The sequence below is a fragment of the Loxodonta africana genome, chromosome 24, assembly GCF_030014295.1.
Source record: "Loxodonta africana isolate mLoxAfr1 chromosome 24, mLoxAfr1.hap2, whole genome shotgun sequence".
Lineage (NCBI taxonomy): Eukaryota > Metazoa > Chordata > Mammalia > Proboscidea > Elephantidae > Loxodonta > Loxodonta africana.
Genome location: NC_087365.1, coordinates 31149875 through 31165330, shown reverse-complemented (window position 1 = coordinate 31165330; position 15456 = coordinate 31149875). Strand labels below are relative to the sequence as shown.

Sequence of the window (15456 nt, the reverse complement as noted above, 5' to 3'; positions counted from 1 at the left end):
CCAAGTGCTGGCTGTTGTGAGCTCCCTCTCACAGGTGAGAAAACTGAGGCACAAACCTGGGAAGCCACTTGCTGAGTTCACACACTGGGCCGTCTGGCTCTTGAGCCTCAGTAACCACTACACTTCTCAAAAGGACATACTAAAGCGCCAGGCACGAGGTGGTGCTCAGTGACGGCGGTCGTCTGTAACTTCACACATGTGTGGGTGCACCCACTTAGAGAGGCAAGACAGCCGCATCCAACCTGTACATTTATTTACAAGGCACAAGCGGAGAGCAGGTTGGGGGATGCCCGACGGCCTATGCCACTCCTCTGGGCCTGCTGAGCTGTCACCCGAGGGCCCTCTCCCTGCCTGGGTGACCCCCGGGATGGGGCCCCAAGTGGCTAGGTTGGGTCTGGCTTGGCCCTCAGGCAGGCTCGGGGGTGGTCTCCTGTGTCCCCCAGGCTTCTCCCCTTCCCCTCCGCCAGGCCTGGGCTGGGCGCCCTCTCTCTTACACAGAGTTCCTGTGTGTTGGTGGTCGCAAGGAAGGTGGGCGGGGACCGAGCCCAGGCCAGATGGTGTGTGTTAGGCCTTATCTGTTGGGAGTGGGGAGGCGGGCGGGGGCATGGAGGTCCTTTTTCACAAAGCCTGCTCTGTCTCCCTGGCAGCTGGGCCTCAGGAATCAGCATTGCTGTCTTCCTGCCCCACCAGGAGCCTCCCATCCACAACCACAGAAGCCCCACAGCCTGGGACCCCCACCCCTCCCATCCCAGCCAGGAGCAAGCCCAGGCCAGGGATGGCCCAGAAGGGGCAAAGCAGGGGTTCCAGGGCAGCAGTTCAAAAGGGAAGTTGGGGAGGTAACAGGGAGTGGCTTCACTGGGGACTGTGGAGTCTGGCTGTGGCTGATGGGCCAAAGTGCTGTCTGGGGAGGCGGTAGCAGGATGGATCCAGGCCACACTCCAAGGCAGCTCACGTTGGCGGAAGCGGTCACTGTGTGGGGGTATGAGGAGTCCCAAGCCTTCCAGCCTGGTGCAGCCTTGTCCTGGCCAGCCACACCGGGGGTCTGGCCTGTCTATTCTGGCCTTCTGGGCTGTGGTGACTTCTGCCCCGGCCACTGTGAGGCTGCATCCAGGCCTCAGCCGCTCCCAGGCTCAGACCCCTAGAGACATCAGTGCCCCGGAGCTGCTGATCTTCTTAAAGCGGTTGGCAGCGCTGACGGCAATGAAGTTTTTCTGGGGGATGAGGGAGAGGTGAGAGGGGTCACAGTCAGCAATGGGGCATGGGAGAAGCTGTGAGGGAGCTGGGTGTCTTTCTTAACTAGTTCTCATGGTGACTCCATGTGTGTCAGAGTAGAACTGTGCTCCATAGAGTTTTCAATGGCTGATTTTTTGGGAGTAGGTTGCCAGGCCTATCTTCCAAGGCACCTCTGGGTGGATTCAACCTCCAACCTTTCGGTTAGCAGCCAAGAATGTTAACTGTTTGCACTACCCAGAGACTCCCCGTCTTTCTTCAAGTCCCCTTCATTCCAGAAGGGTTAGAGACCAGGGAGGGTGCAGTGTCCAAAATGGTCACAAGGGGTGACGTGGTGCTGCATAAAGAAGGATTTCTTCATTCATTCAACATGGGTGGAAGCCAGCCCTGACCTGCTCAAAAACCCTCCAACAACTCCTATTTCACCCCAAGTAAAAAAAAAAAAAAAACCCTCACCATGGCTGACGAGCCCCTTCACACCCTGCCCCCCGTTCCTTTCTGACTTCACCCCTCCAACCGCCCTCTCTCAAGTCACTCCAGTCATGCTTAGCCTTATGTAAAATAGAAAGTCATGTTCCTCAGAGTGGCCAACCATGCTCTGCCTCGGGGTCTCAGCACAGGCTGTTCCCTCTGCCTGGAACATTTTTCCCCCATGCCAGCTCCCTGCCTCACCTCCATGCTCCTTCTCAGTGAGCCCTCCTTGGCCACCCTATTTCAAAGTACAGCCTCTTGATGCTCCTGACCCTACCCCCCTTATTTTTTTCTAGAGGCCTTAACTCCTTCTAATGACTCCCTTCCACCCCTCCAAAAGGATGCCCACACAACTGAGATCCTCGGTTCTTTTTTTCAGTTGTATCCTCAGTAGCCGATGCACAATCAACTTTTGCAAAATGAAGGAAGGACCTTTTCCTGAGCCTGACCCAGCTCTGGGGCAAGGTGGCAGGCGTGGTGGAAGGTCACTGCTTCAGGGCAGGAGCCAGGCCAGGACAAAGAGAGAAACCTGGCATTTTCCAGACAGGGCTGGGCTGGACACCAGAACCTGCTGAGGCCGAGCAGGCTGGCCTGGGACCTGGCACCAGGACCTCTTCTTACCCAGAGGACCCTCCATCCCCTCCCTGCCCCCAGGCCAGCTGTACCTTCCAGCGCCTCTTCATGAGGTATTTCTTAAGCAAGATCTGGGACTTGAGGAGTCGGTTACAGCGCTTTGCTTTCTCTGCCAGGTTGTTGAGCCAGGGGTGGGCGAGGCACTGGGCAGCGCTCATCCGGGCCCTGTGGGGAGGGGACAGCATGGTGACGGTGGGGGCAGGCTGATGGGGTGCCAGAGCCCAGCCAGCCTCCTGGTCTGTTCCCACCCCGTTGGCACGTGCGCCTGAACGCATACACACTCAATTTGCACACAGGGGGTTCACCTCCTGGGGTCAGCCTTACCTCTGGTCCTTGACGATGAGATTGGACACAAAGTCTTTGGCCTCATCTGACACGGCCTCAAAGGTCTCCTCATCAAAGTACCAGTTGGCAGACAGAACGTTGTTTAGGGTCTCTGTGTCATCGTCTCCCAGGAACGGGGAGAGGCCACTCAGCCTGGAGGGAGAGGTGGGAGGAGAGCAGGGAGGTGAGACTGGAGATACTGAGTCACCTTTGGGGATCAAGGGATGGGGACAGATCCTAGGTGGTAGCACCATGTGCTGAAAAGACCCCCAGCCTCTTGAGTGGGACAGACCTGGGTTTGAATCTGGCTGGGTGACCTTGGGCAAGTCACTTCCCCTCTCTGAGCCTCACTCTTCTCATCTGTAAAATGGGCATAATCATCCCAGCTTCTCAAGGTTACAGTGAAGATGAGGAATGGTGAGTGCAATTCACATGGTGAGTGCACAAAAGATGTCTGCTATCCCTCCACCCTGCTCTGGGGTCATCAGAGATCTGCTGTCCAGAGTCCTGGGCTAGGACACTTATGTTTCCAAAAGACTTTAGAAGCCTTGATTTATTCATTTATAAAATGGGTACGAAGTTCCCCTTCCTTGGCTCTCCCTAGCACTCCCCCACCCCAAAAAAACCCAGACTAAGGGACCATGGAGGTGGGACCACCTCACCAGGACTCCAAGACCAGTCTTGGCCCTTGGCTCCCTGCCCACGTGCCCCTACCCCAAAAAAACCCACCCTCCCTTGGGGCTCACAGCATGTAGGTGATGACCCCCATACTCCACATGTCTGTCTTATCGGAGATTTGGTCGTAATTCACCACCTCAGGTGACAGGAACTCTGGGGTCCCAAAATTCACCTTCAGCTTCTCTTTGGGGTTGTACCTTGGGAAAGAACGAGAATTCAGAGCACAGCTCCTGGTTCATTCCTGGGCACCCTCCACCACCACCCCATCCCCTGCTGACCTCAGATGCCTGATCTGTCCTCCCCTCCCCCCCCCCCCGGCCACCAGATGGTACCTCCGTGCCAGACCGAAGTCAATGATCTTCACCAAATGGCCAGTGGTGTTGACACACAGGATATTCTCTGGCTGCGGAGAAAGGGGGCCCTGGATCAGCCTCTGACCCGGCTTACCCTCTGCCTCCCCAGGTCCACCAAAGCCCAGGCTGCCAAAGCAGACAGACCCTCAGAGACCAAGCAGGCATGCCCACACAGGCCCAGAGAGGGTCCTGAGGCCCAGATAGGGGTGGTGGCTGCTGAGGCCTGGAAGCACAAGGCTGGCTCACGTGGGATGTGCCTTCGTTTAGAAGCACTAAAGAACAAAGGTGTTTCAGCTATTCCAAAGAAGAGGCGTTCCCTAGGGTCAGGTGCCAGCCCAGGGCCCCCCGAGAAAGCCCCTTGGGAGCGGAGGGCTGCACCTGTCCCTGTTCTGTCTAAGATGGGCTGTTCTTGTCTCCCCTGTTAGGGATGGTGCTGGCGGCAACCCACAACACGCAGGCTGTGTCAGTCAGTCACTTTCCCCCCAACACCCCTATCCTGTTTGAGCAGATACTGTTACCATCCACCCCCATTTTATAGTTAAGGAAACTGAGGCTCAGACAAAGTCACCCAGCAAGGACTTCTATCAATTTTAAACCTGAATCTCTACCACCTAGAACACTGCCTGGCAGATAAAAAAAAATCAAGTCAATTCCAACTCATGGAGACGCCATGTGAGCCAGAGGAGAACTGTGCTCACAGGTTTTCAATGGCGGGTTTTTTAGAAGTAGGTCATCAGACCTTTCTCTTGAGGTACCTCTGGGTGGACTTGAAACTCCAACCTTCCACTTAAGCAGCTGATCGCATTAACTGTTTGTACTGCCCAGAGACTCCTTGGCAGATAGTAGGCCCCCAGTAAATATTTATTGATTGTTGACTCAATGAACAAACGTTCATTAGTGCCAACACTGAAGTTGATCCTTTTGCAGCTCTGATTAACTTCTGATTAACTTCCATGGGTGAGACGGAAACCCTGGTGGCCTAGTGGTTAAGTGCTTTGGCTGCTAACCAAAGAGTCAGCAGTTCAAATCCCCCAGGCGCTCCTTGGAAACTGTACAGGGCAGTTCTACTCTGTCCTATAGGGTTGCTGTGAGTCGGAATCGACTCGATGGCAACGGGTTTGGTTTTTTTGGTATGGGTGAGACACTGAGCTTGGGACCCTTCCAGCAAGTACTTAGGACTAGACTAGAAGCTCCATGAGAGCTGAGACCAAGTCTTCTTTCACTCTCTGGCCCTTAGTGTGTGCTCAATTAAACCCTTTTCAATTTTGAGGGGAAGCATGGATAGAGGAAGAGAAGGAGAGATAGGAGGATGGAGGAATGGATGGCTACGGCGCTGATTTGGATGGCTGGGCGCTGCTCCCGCCCCCCCCCCAAGAGGCCTGATGCCAGTACCTTGAGGTCCAGGTGCAGAACCCTCATCTTGTGCATGAAGAGGATCCCGTCACAGATCTGCCTCACGAACACCATGGTGTCCACCTCCGTCAGCTGGTAGTCCTCATCCACAATCCTCTCGAAGAGCTCGCCGCCCTCGATGCTGTGTGCACAGATCCCTCTACAGGCTTGCTTCCGGGCCTGCAGACCCCCACCCAGGCCTCCCACCACCACTGCACTCACTACTCCATGAACAGGACGATCTCGTGCGGGGTCTCAATGGCTGCGTAGAGCTGGATCAGGTTGCGGTGGTTGAGCTGGTTCATAACCTCAATCTCTAGCATCACCATTTCCTGAGGATCAGAAGTCAGGGCTACCATCCAAGTCTCATCACACGCTGCCTTCACCCTCTGTACCTGTGGCCTCCACCAGACCCATTGGGCCTTGCCTAGACCACTGCCAGCCTCCTCTTCACTGGCTGCCTTGCCTTCTATCTCTTCCCACCCCACATCTGTTGTCTTCACCACCCCCAAGACCCTGTCCTCCTCCTACTTCAGTCCCTTCCTTCCTCCTGGAGCCTCTGGGCAGGGGTATACATTCCCCTCTGTAAGGGGACCTCTATGCATGCACCATTCTCTCCTCAGTGCCACCTCCCGTCATTCCTGCTGGGACACCTTGCCTTTGCTGGTTCTCCTCCTCCTCTTCCCAGGGCTCCATCCTCCCACTTCATCTCTTCCCTGTCTATACCTGCTCCCTGGGAGTTTTCATCCTAGTCCCACGATTTTACATTCCCCTCAAATGTGACTGATCCCCAAATATATATTTCCATCTCTAAGCTCTTCTTTGAGCTCCGGAGTCCAATATCTCCAGTTGCCTACTTACCATCTCCCTTGGATGTCTAAGAGGCATCACAAATCTACCATGTCCAATATTAAACCCTCGATACTGCCCTTTCCCCACAATTGAATCTCCCTCTTTTCTAGCATATCATGTTGTCCAGCACCTGGCACAGCCCGTGACTCAAAAAAGGGGCTTAATAATTAATCAAGAAATGGCTCAAGATTGATTACCTGAAAAGCGTTGAATTGGCAAATGTTGTGTTACATGTTTTCATGACAAAAAAAAAAAAAAGAAGTGACTCAAATTGATTGACATAGCACATACATACAGAGCTCCTGTGCTGAGCCTTCCTCAGGAAGACTCATTAACAACCTGCGTTATGCAGATGACACAGCCTTGCTTGCTGAAAGTGAAGAGGACTTGAAGCACTTACTGATGAAGATCAAAGACCACAGTCTTCAGTATGGATTACACCTCAACATAAAGGAAACAAAAATCCTCACAACTGGACCAATAAGCAACATCATGATAAACGCAGAAAAGATTGAAGTTGTCAAGGATTTCATTTTACTTGGATCCACGATCAGTGCCCACAGAAGCAGCAGTCAAGAAATCAAATGACATATTGCATTGGGCAAGTCTGCTGCAAAAGACCTCTTTAAAGTGTTGAAAAGGAAATATGTCACATTAAGGACTGAGGTGCTCCTGACCCAAGCCCTGCTATTTTCAATAAGCTCATATGCACAGGAAAGCTGGGCAAAGAATAAGGAAGACCGAAGAAGAGTGGATCACTTTGAATTAAGGTGTCGGTGAAGAATATCACATACACCACGGACTGCCAGAAGAACAAAAAGTCTGTCTTAGAAGAAGTATAGCCAGAATGCTCCTTAAAACAAGAATGGCAAGACTTCGTCTCACATACTTGGGACGTTTTATCAGGAGGAACCAATCCCAGGAGAAGGACATCAGGCTTGGTAAAGAGTCAGTGAAAGAGAGGAAGGCCTTCATTGAGATGGGTTGCCACGGTGGCTGCAACAATGGGCTCAGGCATAGCAACGGTTGTGAGGATGGTGCAGGACCTGGCAGTATTCCCTTTTGTTGTATTTAGGGTGGCTATGAGTAGGAATCAACTCAACAGCGCCTAACAACAACAACCTACACCAAACCAGGTCCCGAGTTAGAGATCTGGGGACCCAGTCAACAATAAGATGAGTCCTGGTCCTGTCAAGCGGGAAGAGACTGAGAAGCCCATGGTCCTATTTACAATGTGCTGAGAGCGTCCATGGAAAATCACAGGGCTGCCACAACCTGGAGCTACCTGCCATGTTCTCTCGAGGCTCTGGGCCTGTACATGTGCTGTTATCTCTGCCTGGAGCACCCAGGACCTAAGTTCTCAGTCTACCTGCCTCAATTCCACAGGATCTCAGCAGGTACTGCTGTTTCTTGCCCTCAGGCCTTTCCTCCCACGGTCTCTTCCACCTGATGCTCTCTTCTCTGCTTTCTTTGCTGGAAACCACTATCCTATTCTTCAAAGCCTTCACTCATGTGTCCAGGAAGTTTCTACAACCCCTTGAACTGAGACAGGCCCTCAACCCTGAGTTACAGCTCTGGGCACTCTAGGTTGCTGCGTTGTCATCACCACTTCACACACAGGACTCCTTCACTCCACAGGAGCCTCTGCCCGTGTTCATCCATTCCTTGGGCTAACACTGCTCAAGGCCTCTACTGAGCCAGCCCTGGGCTGGGAGCTGGAGGCAAGGCTCTAGATGGACCTCTTTACCTTGGGGTCAGCAGCCTAGGGGTGGGGCACGTCCTCTTCACTTCTGGCCCCTCAGTGCCCAGCACAGGGCCTAGCCCAGAGCCAGCACTCATCCGCCGTTACTGAATTGAGTCAGAGGGCATGAGTATCCCTTGCTAGAAGAGGAAGTCACCAGAATAAATTCACAAACTGAGGTGTCTGGCCTATGATTATAGGAAGTCGGGTCCCTCTAGCAGGACTGTCTGTTTGTCTATCCGAGTTACATCTGCAATGCATCAGGGCTCCCACACCAGGCCTCTGCTCAGAGGCATGGGTGGAGGGAGGTGAGAGGCACCCACTCCAAGGATCCCCTCCCCCTCCCACGCAGCCAGCACCCACCCCCCACTACCTTGTCTTTGGGGGTCTGTTTCTTGATGACCTTGGCTGCCAGCTTGAGGCCAGTGGATTTTTCTGTGCAAGTGCACACCGCTCCAAACTTGCCGCTGGATGGGAAAAGGCTGGGTGAGGGGGCTCCAAAGGGGATGGGAAGGGAAAGGTGCGCTCTGCTGCCACCTCAGCCCAGACCTGGTGGTGGTCTTGGGGCCTCCCCTGTAAGGTAGGGGACACTTGGCCCAACCAGCCCCACCTCCCTTCTGAAGCTGGGAGGCGTGCTGCTGGGACAGGGGCTGAGGCATATTCTTGGAACCACACAAGCCATGTGTGCAGGAAGAGGAGGCTCACAGGGAGGATGGCCGAAGATGAAACAGCCCAGATAGGTAGGCTTATGGTGGACAGAGGCCTGGAGGCTTTGGGCCCTGGGGGAAGGTACGCCAGGGCAGGAGGGAGGCCAGTATTTGTAGAGGTACCAGACTGTGTTAGGGCCATTTGTACAGCAGGAGTCACCATGAGAGGGTCAGAGTGTGGGCCTGAAACCAAGACAGCCAGGAAACTACTGTCTGTTTCGTATGGGAAATTCTGAATGGTTTGTCTGATGGCATGTCTGTATGAGTGACAATGACACCAAGCACATCACAGCACATATGATGGCTTGCACACGACAGTGTGTGGCCATGTAGAAGTGAGTGTGTCCCAGTGTGTCATGTCCAAGTGGGTGTGTCTAGGCTTGTCCCTGGGAAGACTGGGGCAGGCTACTTGCACCTCCTCCCCTGTGCCAGTGATGTGGGGTCCAGCGCTCACCCTCCCAGAGCATCCTTGGAGTTGATGCTGAATTCACTGTTGACGTTTCCAGTCCTCAGCTTCACGATGCGGTGGGGGAAGGGGGCGGGGGGTGGCGGGCAATCATCTGGGGAACAGAGCAGAGTCATCACAGTCAGGGCCGGGCGGGGGCTGCTGAGGGCTCACCTGGGTACCACCCCTCCTGCTTGGCTCATCCCCCTCCATAGAAGTTCTCCAAGTGATACTGATCCAGGATAGAGGTTGGGACCCAGTTTCCAATTTCAGCTTGGGGCAGTCTCTGCCTCTCAAAGAGGGAGACTCAGCTTCTCCCCTCAGAACAATGGGGAAGCTGACTGGATTTCCTAGACCCTCCACAGGAATGAGGCATGAAAACCCCATCCCAAGATATCTGCATTTCCATTGGAAAAAAAGGGGGGGGGGCAGCCAAAAAGGTGGGATGCCAGAGAGTGGGGTTGCTATGTCTGAATGATGGCAAGTGGTGGGACCTTCCTAGCCTCCCCTCTAACGTCACCACAATGCTGGCCAGACCTAGGAGAAAGAGTGTCCAATCTGGGCATGCATGGCCATGGGGGACTGGGACTGAAAGGTTTAGTAGAGAGAGGCTGCCATCTGGTGGCAATCATGGAGAACAGTCGGTCTTGGCTGCCCCCAGGCTGAGTCATCGGGAATGGAAACCTCTTTATAAATAGCATAGGCAGCAGGGAAGCCGGCTGGTGATAAATCAGATGGCCCTTGGAGGTTGTTCAGGTCCCATTACCCCGAGGATGTGATTTGTGGGTGGGGTGGGGAGGAGGTCTCTGCCGCTGCTGGGGAGGAGGCAAGGCTCCTGGCTGCCACCCAGCCGCCAGGTCCTCCCACCCTGTCTGGGTGGCATCGTGCCACTCACCAGGCAAGCTGGCGGGTCTCCCAGGGCACCTCGGCCTGGAGAAGGGGGGGGTGTCAGGACATTCTGGGCTCTCCTGACCCCATCTCACCCCACCCCCAGCCCTGCCCCACCCTGCCCAGGCCTTGTCCCTGTTCACCTGCTCGACAAGCAAGGTCATGCTTGGTGGCTCCTTGCTGCGCACTCAATAAACCTTGTCTGATGGTCAGTTAGGGCCACTCCACGGCCCTGCCCCATCTCACATGTCCAGCTCCCTTGGTCACTGCTTCCACACACACATGCCTGTGCTTCTCCACTCATGAACCCTCTACGGCTCCCATGACCTCCAGAATGAAATTTAACTACCAAAGCCTGGCATGTGAGCCTCTCTGCAGCCCGACTGCAAATTCTGCTGTCTGCGGAGTTTGTGTTGTCCCAGTGGTCAGGCTCCCTAGACAACCTGCCTGAGTTTTCTACCCTGTTGTGGCCAAAGTAGAAGAAAGTCAAAAGTAGGCTCTGCACTCAGGCTGTCTTGGGTTCAAATCCTGTCTCTGCCACATTCTAGCTGTGAATTTTAGGGTGCTTCATGTCCCCTTCTGTGAGCCACCGCTTTCCCATCTGTCAATAGGGCTCAGGAACTCTTACTTTCTGGGGTTGTGTGTCCAGATGGGCCTGGGTAAGGCATGGCTCTGGACAGTTCAGCCCTCTGAATGGAGACACATGGGGGAGATACCCCTCCCCCTTCCTCAGGCCCCAGGGAAGCCCCAGCCCCGCCCCGCCCATAAAAAAACCCAAACCAAACCCACTGCCCTCAAGTCCATCCTGACTCATAGCGACCCTGTAGGGCAGAGTAGAACTGCCTGGTAGAGTTTCCAAGGAGCACCTGGAAGATTCAAACTGCTGACCTTTTGGTTAGCAGCCATAGCTCTTAACCACTAGGCCACCAGGGTTTCCCCCCTGCCCATGGCCCACCTAAAATCTCGAAGCAGTCCTCCTCCCTGGGTGTGAGGCAGAGGGCCTGCCCCACCTCCGATCTCTGCGAGGGAACAGCCTGGAACTCTATCCCACTTGGAGTATCCTCTTGCACTTTAGCCTGGCCAGCCTGGCCTGGGGCTTTCTCTCCTGCTTCCTTCTGGCTCCCTTCCGGGGTGTTCTTCCCTCCTTCTGCCACTTTGGCTGGCCCCGGATCCACGGGGCCAGGACTCACGGGCACCCCTTCAAAGACAAGGTCCAATTCCTCACTTGGGGGCTTCTCAGCCAGGAGCTTCTCAGGGCTAGAAGGAGAGAACACAGAGGTGAAACCCTCAGCGGCCTCAGTCTTCTGCCCTGGGGAGGCCTCCATGCTTCCAATCCTGCCCTCCCCAAATTCACCTTGTACAAAATCCCAGTGAATGGTGTGGCCATTATCTTGACAATCAACACACTAATAGATCATTAATAACTATTAGTAAGAATGCTGATACGGTTAATCATCATGGGGACACAATCAGGGAGACGGCATACCTCTTGCTTCATAAAAACTGTGGTTTTTACGTGATGTGATATTAATACACAATGATCAAATTAGTGTTATTAGCATGGGTTGCAGTATATCAATAACAACCTTACTAATATGATTAGCATGAAGGTAAGTGAAACCAATTGCATAATAAGCCTGGTACTATGTCATGGTTATGGGGAAGTATTAGTAATGGCCTACTGATGCACTTCTCAGTCATTTTTTCATAGTAGATCAATAATTATCATTAAGAAGAAGGGTCATCCTTGCCTCCTGATCCCTAGCCCTGCCCTTGGCTAACCCAAGTTCATGTAGTAAAGCAAACTCTGGTCTCCAGATGCCTACAGGTGCTTGACCCAGCCATCTGGCAGGGCCTCTCCTGTCTGGCATCATAGGCTTCTATGAACTATGGCAAAATCCTGGTTTCTGCAGGGGGACAAGGTGGCAGGACCAATGCCCAGGACAGGGGGTGTTGAGTGTCAGAATGACCCTCCACAGCATGGGATGCAATGACAGTGACGCCCAGGATGGGGGAACTAAGCATGACCCCTGGGGACAGAGCTGCAGGACCCCTCCCTGCTCCCTGGCAGGGGCACTCACCTGGAGATGCTGGCAGGGCAGCTGGGGCTGTGCAGGAAGGCGGGTGAGCCCCTCCTGACTGAGGCCAGGTTCTCTGCTGCCTTCTTGGCCACCTTGGGCTCTCCAGGGTCCTGGCTGCCGGAGGTCCCCTGCTCAGCCATGGGCTTCTTGGCGCTGGTCTCAGTGGTTGCAGTTGGCTGGGGCAGATCTGCCAGCTGCCCAGCACTGCCCTCAGCAGGCCCCCCGCCCAGGCCCCACTCTCCCTCAGGGTCCTGGCTGCTAGTTGAGGGCTGGACCAGGGCACCATCCCCTTTCTCTGAGGTGGTGGCTTTGTCATCTTTCTTCAGGTTGGGTGGATCAGGTTCTTTCTCTGGGTCTGGGGAGCTAGGATTCTTCTTTGGGTCTGGGGGTCCAGGCTCTTTCTCTGCAGCCGGGGGTCCCTTGTCTGCTGCACTTTTGGGTGCCTTGTCTACAAAGGAGGTGAGAGGTCACTCAGGATCTGCCCTGTTCCTGCCCTCCCTCCCCCAAGCCAGCCTGGGCAGAGACCAGCTCTAGGCCCAGGTCCCCTTCCAGGTCCCACTTGATGGGGCCCTAGGTATGGGCTGCCAGACCTTGGAGGTCCTTGGTGGGAGGCCTTGACGCCCACTTTGATCCCTTGCCCGAAGGGTGTAGGTGCCCACACAACCATCCATGGAGGCCTCATATTTTCCCAGTCTCTTTGGGGAGGGCTTCATACAGGCTCTGGCCTCAGCCCCACCCTATCCAGAGAATATTCTGATTTCTGTGTCCCCCGTGGCCTGCGCAAAGAGGCCTCCAGCACAGAGCTTCCCACTAAGGATCCTGCCTGAGCCTGGATTCAAACACTCCTTCCCAAGCTCCTCCCTCTGTCTCTTGCCCCAGCTTGGCACCTGTTGACGGGCTCTGGATTCCCAGCTTGACTGCTCCGTTTTCCGTCGCCATGAGGTAAGGAGGCGTGTGCTGCTTTGCGTCTAACTCAAGTCTTTCTAGCTGCAGAAAGAAGAGTGAGGTGTGTCAGGCTGTCGGATTCCTCCTCTTGTCTGGCTGTGGAAAGACAGGAGCCCAAGGCCAGGTGGCTGAGGGGAGAGAGGTACCTGAAGCAGAAAGGGGAGACTGGTGGCTGTCTGTCGCGCAGCAGCCACCCAGGAGCAGTCCTGGTGTGGTTGTAAGGGACTGGGCTGGGTGGGCAGAGGTGGAGGCAGGGGCGCTGGCAGTGGAGGCGGGGACGGGGGAGAGGATCTCTTACACCAGGGGCCATGCAGCTCGGACTGCCACCACCTGTCACTCTTGGCCCCTGTTCAGAGGACATGGCATTCTTCCCACAGCCCAACTGGGGGAGAGTGGGGTTGGGACAAGCAGGAAGAGACAAGGGAGGGGGCAGGAGGGGGAGCAGCCCTTTTTCCAGGCCTTGCCTAGGATCCCTGGCTTGCACGGGATCGGGGAGGGGGACTGGAAGAAGAGGGGCTCTCAGGCAGGCTGAAGGGCAGGACTCCATCCACTTTCCATGCTGCATCTCCTAGGGTCCCCAGAAACTGGTTAGAGCCACACAGACCCAGGGACAATCACCCTGACCCCAGCACCCACCTCTGCCCACGACCCCAGTCCCTGGCATCTGGAACTACTTGGATCATCTTTGGGTAAGAAATTGGCTCAGAGGCATTTGCTCAACACATCCATGGACCTGAAAGCTTTTTCTTCTGAAAATGTCCTTTTCTGGAGCTCCTGGGGAGAGGGGTGCTGCTCTGAGTAGCCACAAAAGACCCCTGGCCTGAGATGAGCCAGTTCTCTCCAGTTCCCTGACTGGAAAGAGGGCCTGGTGGAGAATCCTTCCTGAAGATCTCCTGCTAGCTAGCCTGGACCCAAAGGGCACTCCATCCCGGAGGCTGGCTGGGGAAAGTTATGCTCCGAAGGGCCTTCCATCACCCAGGGGCTGTCTGCCCAGAGCCTTTCTTGGAGGGGAGCCTTGAGAACGAGCCAAAGCCGAGTGCATTAGAAATAACTCTGAAGTGGGGCATCAGGGTTGAGGTGCTGACTCCAGCATCCCGTCCACTCCTCCAGCTCCACGGGCTCAGTTCCTCTGACAGCAAATGGGGGAAACAAGCACTGCCTTTGGATGAAAGGGAGGAAGGGGAAATGACTCAAGAATGTAGCACGTCTAAGCAAGGAATATGTGGTGTCCAAACAACTGAGGAAGCTGTTAATGAACTGATATGCAGTGTCTTCCAATGTGGGGAAAAAAGCAAGGTGCAGAGCAGCATGGAGAATATGTTACCATTTGTGCAGAAGTGGGGGGAAAGTATATTTATATACATTGTATTTATATAGAGATATACATTTTTACCTGTATACATATAAAAATTTCTTTGCTAGGGTGTGCAAGACACTGGGGGGCATGGGCTGGGAGGGAGACATCACTGGACACCCTGTTAGTTTTTTATTGGACCCAGGAACTATGTGAACACATTGCTATTCAAAATGGTGTTATTGATGTTTTTTAAGAGAGCGAATGTCAACGGTACAGGTTAGCCAAGGCCAGGGCTGGAGCTCTTTCCCCAGTCTTGACTGCTTGTGCTCTGCCCACCTCACCTGTCCCTCAGCTCCTGTGCCTGGCCCTCCTCATCTCCATTTCTCCCCTTCAAGGTCCAGTTGACAGTCTACCTCTTCTAGGAAACAAAAATATAGCTAATGCTTATGTAGCACACCCCATATGCCAGGCCGTGTTCTAAGTGCTGTGACGTGGATTCGCTCATGGGATCTTCACAACAACTTGGTGTGGTAGAGATTATTACAGATGGGGAAACTGGGGTGCCGAGAGGCTAAGTAACTTTCCCAAAGTTATACGGCTTGTAAGGGGCTGAGCTGGTATCTGAACCCCTCTGAGCTCCATGTTATTGAGTGCCTGCTGTTAGCTTTATACATACTGTCTTAAAAACATCAGATTGATAATAACTCTGTGGGGAGCTTTCACCCCATTTTCTGGATGAAGATGTGGAGGCTCAAAGGAGTGTGCTGGCTTGCCAATCATGCAAAAGGAAGGGATGCCCTTTTTCAAAACCTAAAGTATGTCTTCTCTGAAATTCTCAGCCTCTCTTGCCTTCCCATTGCCTGGGTACCTTTTTGTGGATCTTGTAGCTTCTAAAGGTTGAAACGCTTCCTGTTTGTGCCTAATAGTGGGGGCTCTTGGCTCTCTATTTGTCTTCTCCACAACATTTTCTGGTTAGCTTGAAATGTCAAACACCCCTCTGCTGGCCTCCTTCAGTGTCCTGGGCTGATCCCACGACTGGCTGCCTGAGAGCCCCTCAAGGGCAGGGACTGGATATTGCTCCTGTGTCCCCAGCACACAGTCAATTAGTGTTTGATGAGTAAAGAACGGAGTGACCACCAAGGCTCTGGACTGGGTTGCTGGATAACTCTACTATGACAGCCCCTGCAGGCACTCACTTTGTTATTCTTGCAGTTCCCTATACTGATCACTTGCTGAGTGTCCACTGTGGGCCAGGCCTGACTATGTGCCAGTCCTGACTACACCAAGTTCTTTACCCAGCTCATTGGAACTTCACAAGGGACTCTAGGGGGCAACTGTTGGACAATTGAAGGTGCAGGGACAAGCTCAGAGGATAGATGGCTTGTCCCCAAAGTCACATCGCCAATGAGTGGCTTCAAA

The 15456-nt window shown here is 54.0% G+C and overlaps 1 protein-coding gene across 1 annotated transcript; it reads right to left on the bottom strand.

Annotated features, from left to right (window-relative positions):
• Nucleotides 1-1130: 1130 nt before the first annotated feature.
• Nucleotides 1131-12836, bottom strand: MYLK2 (myosin light chain kinase 2). Its single transcript, XM_003411638.3, has 12 exons — nt 12683-12836; nt 11796-12243; nt 10670-10971; nt 8836-8941; nt 8048-8141; nt 5304-5413; nt 5082-5223; nt 3669-3739; nt 3405-3533; nt 2659-2811; nt 2367-2499; nt 1131-1211 (listed from the first exon to the last, which is right to left on the bottom strand). The coding sequence occupies exons 1-12, from the start codon at nt 12732-12734 to the stop codon at nt 1131-1133; spliced, it is 1821 nt and encodes a 606-aa protein (XP_003411686.2). The 5' UTR covers nt 12735-12836.
• Between the last annotated feature and the right edge of the window lie 2620 nt (nt 12837-15456).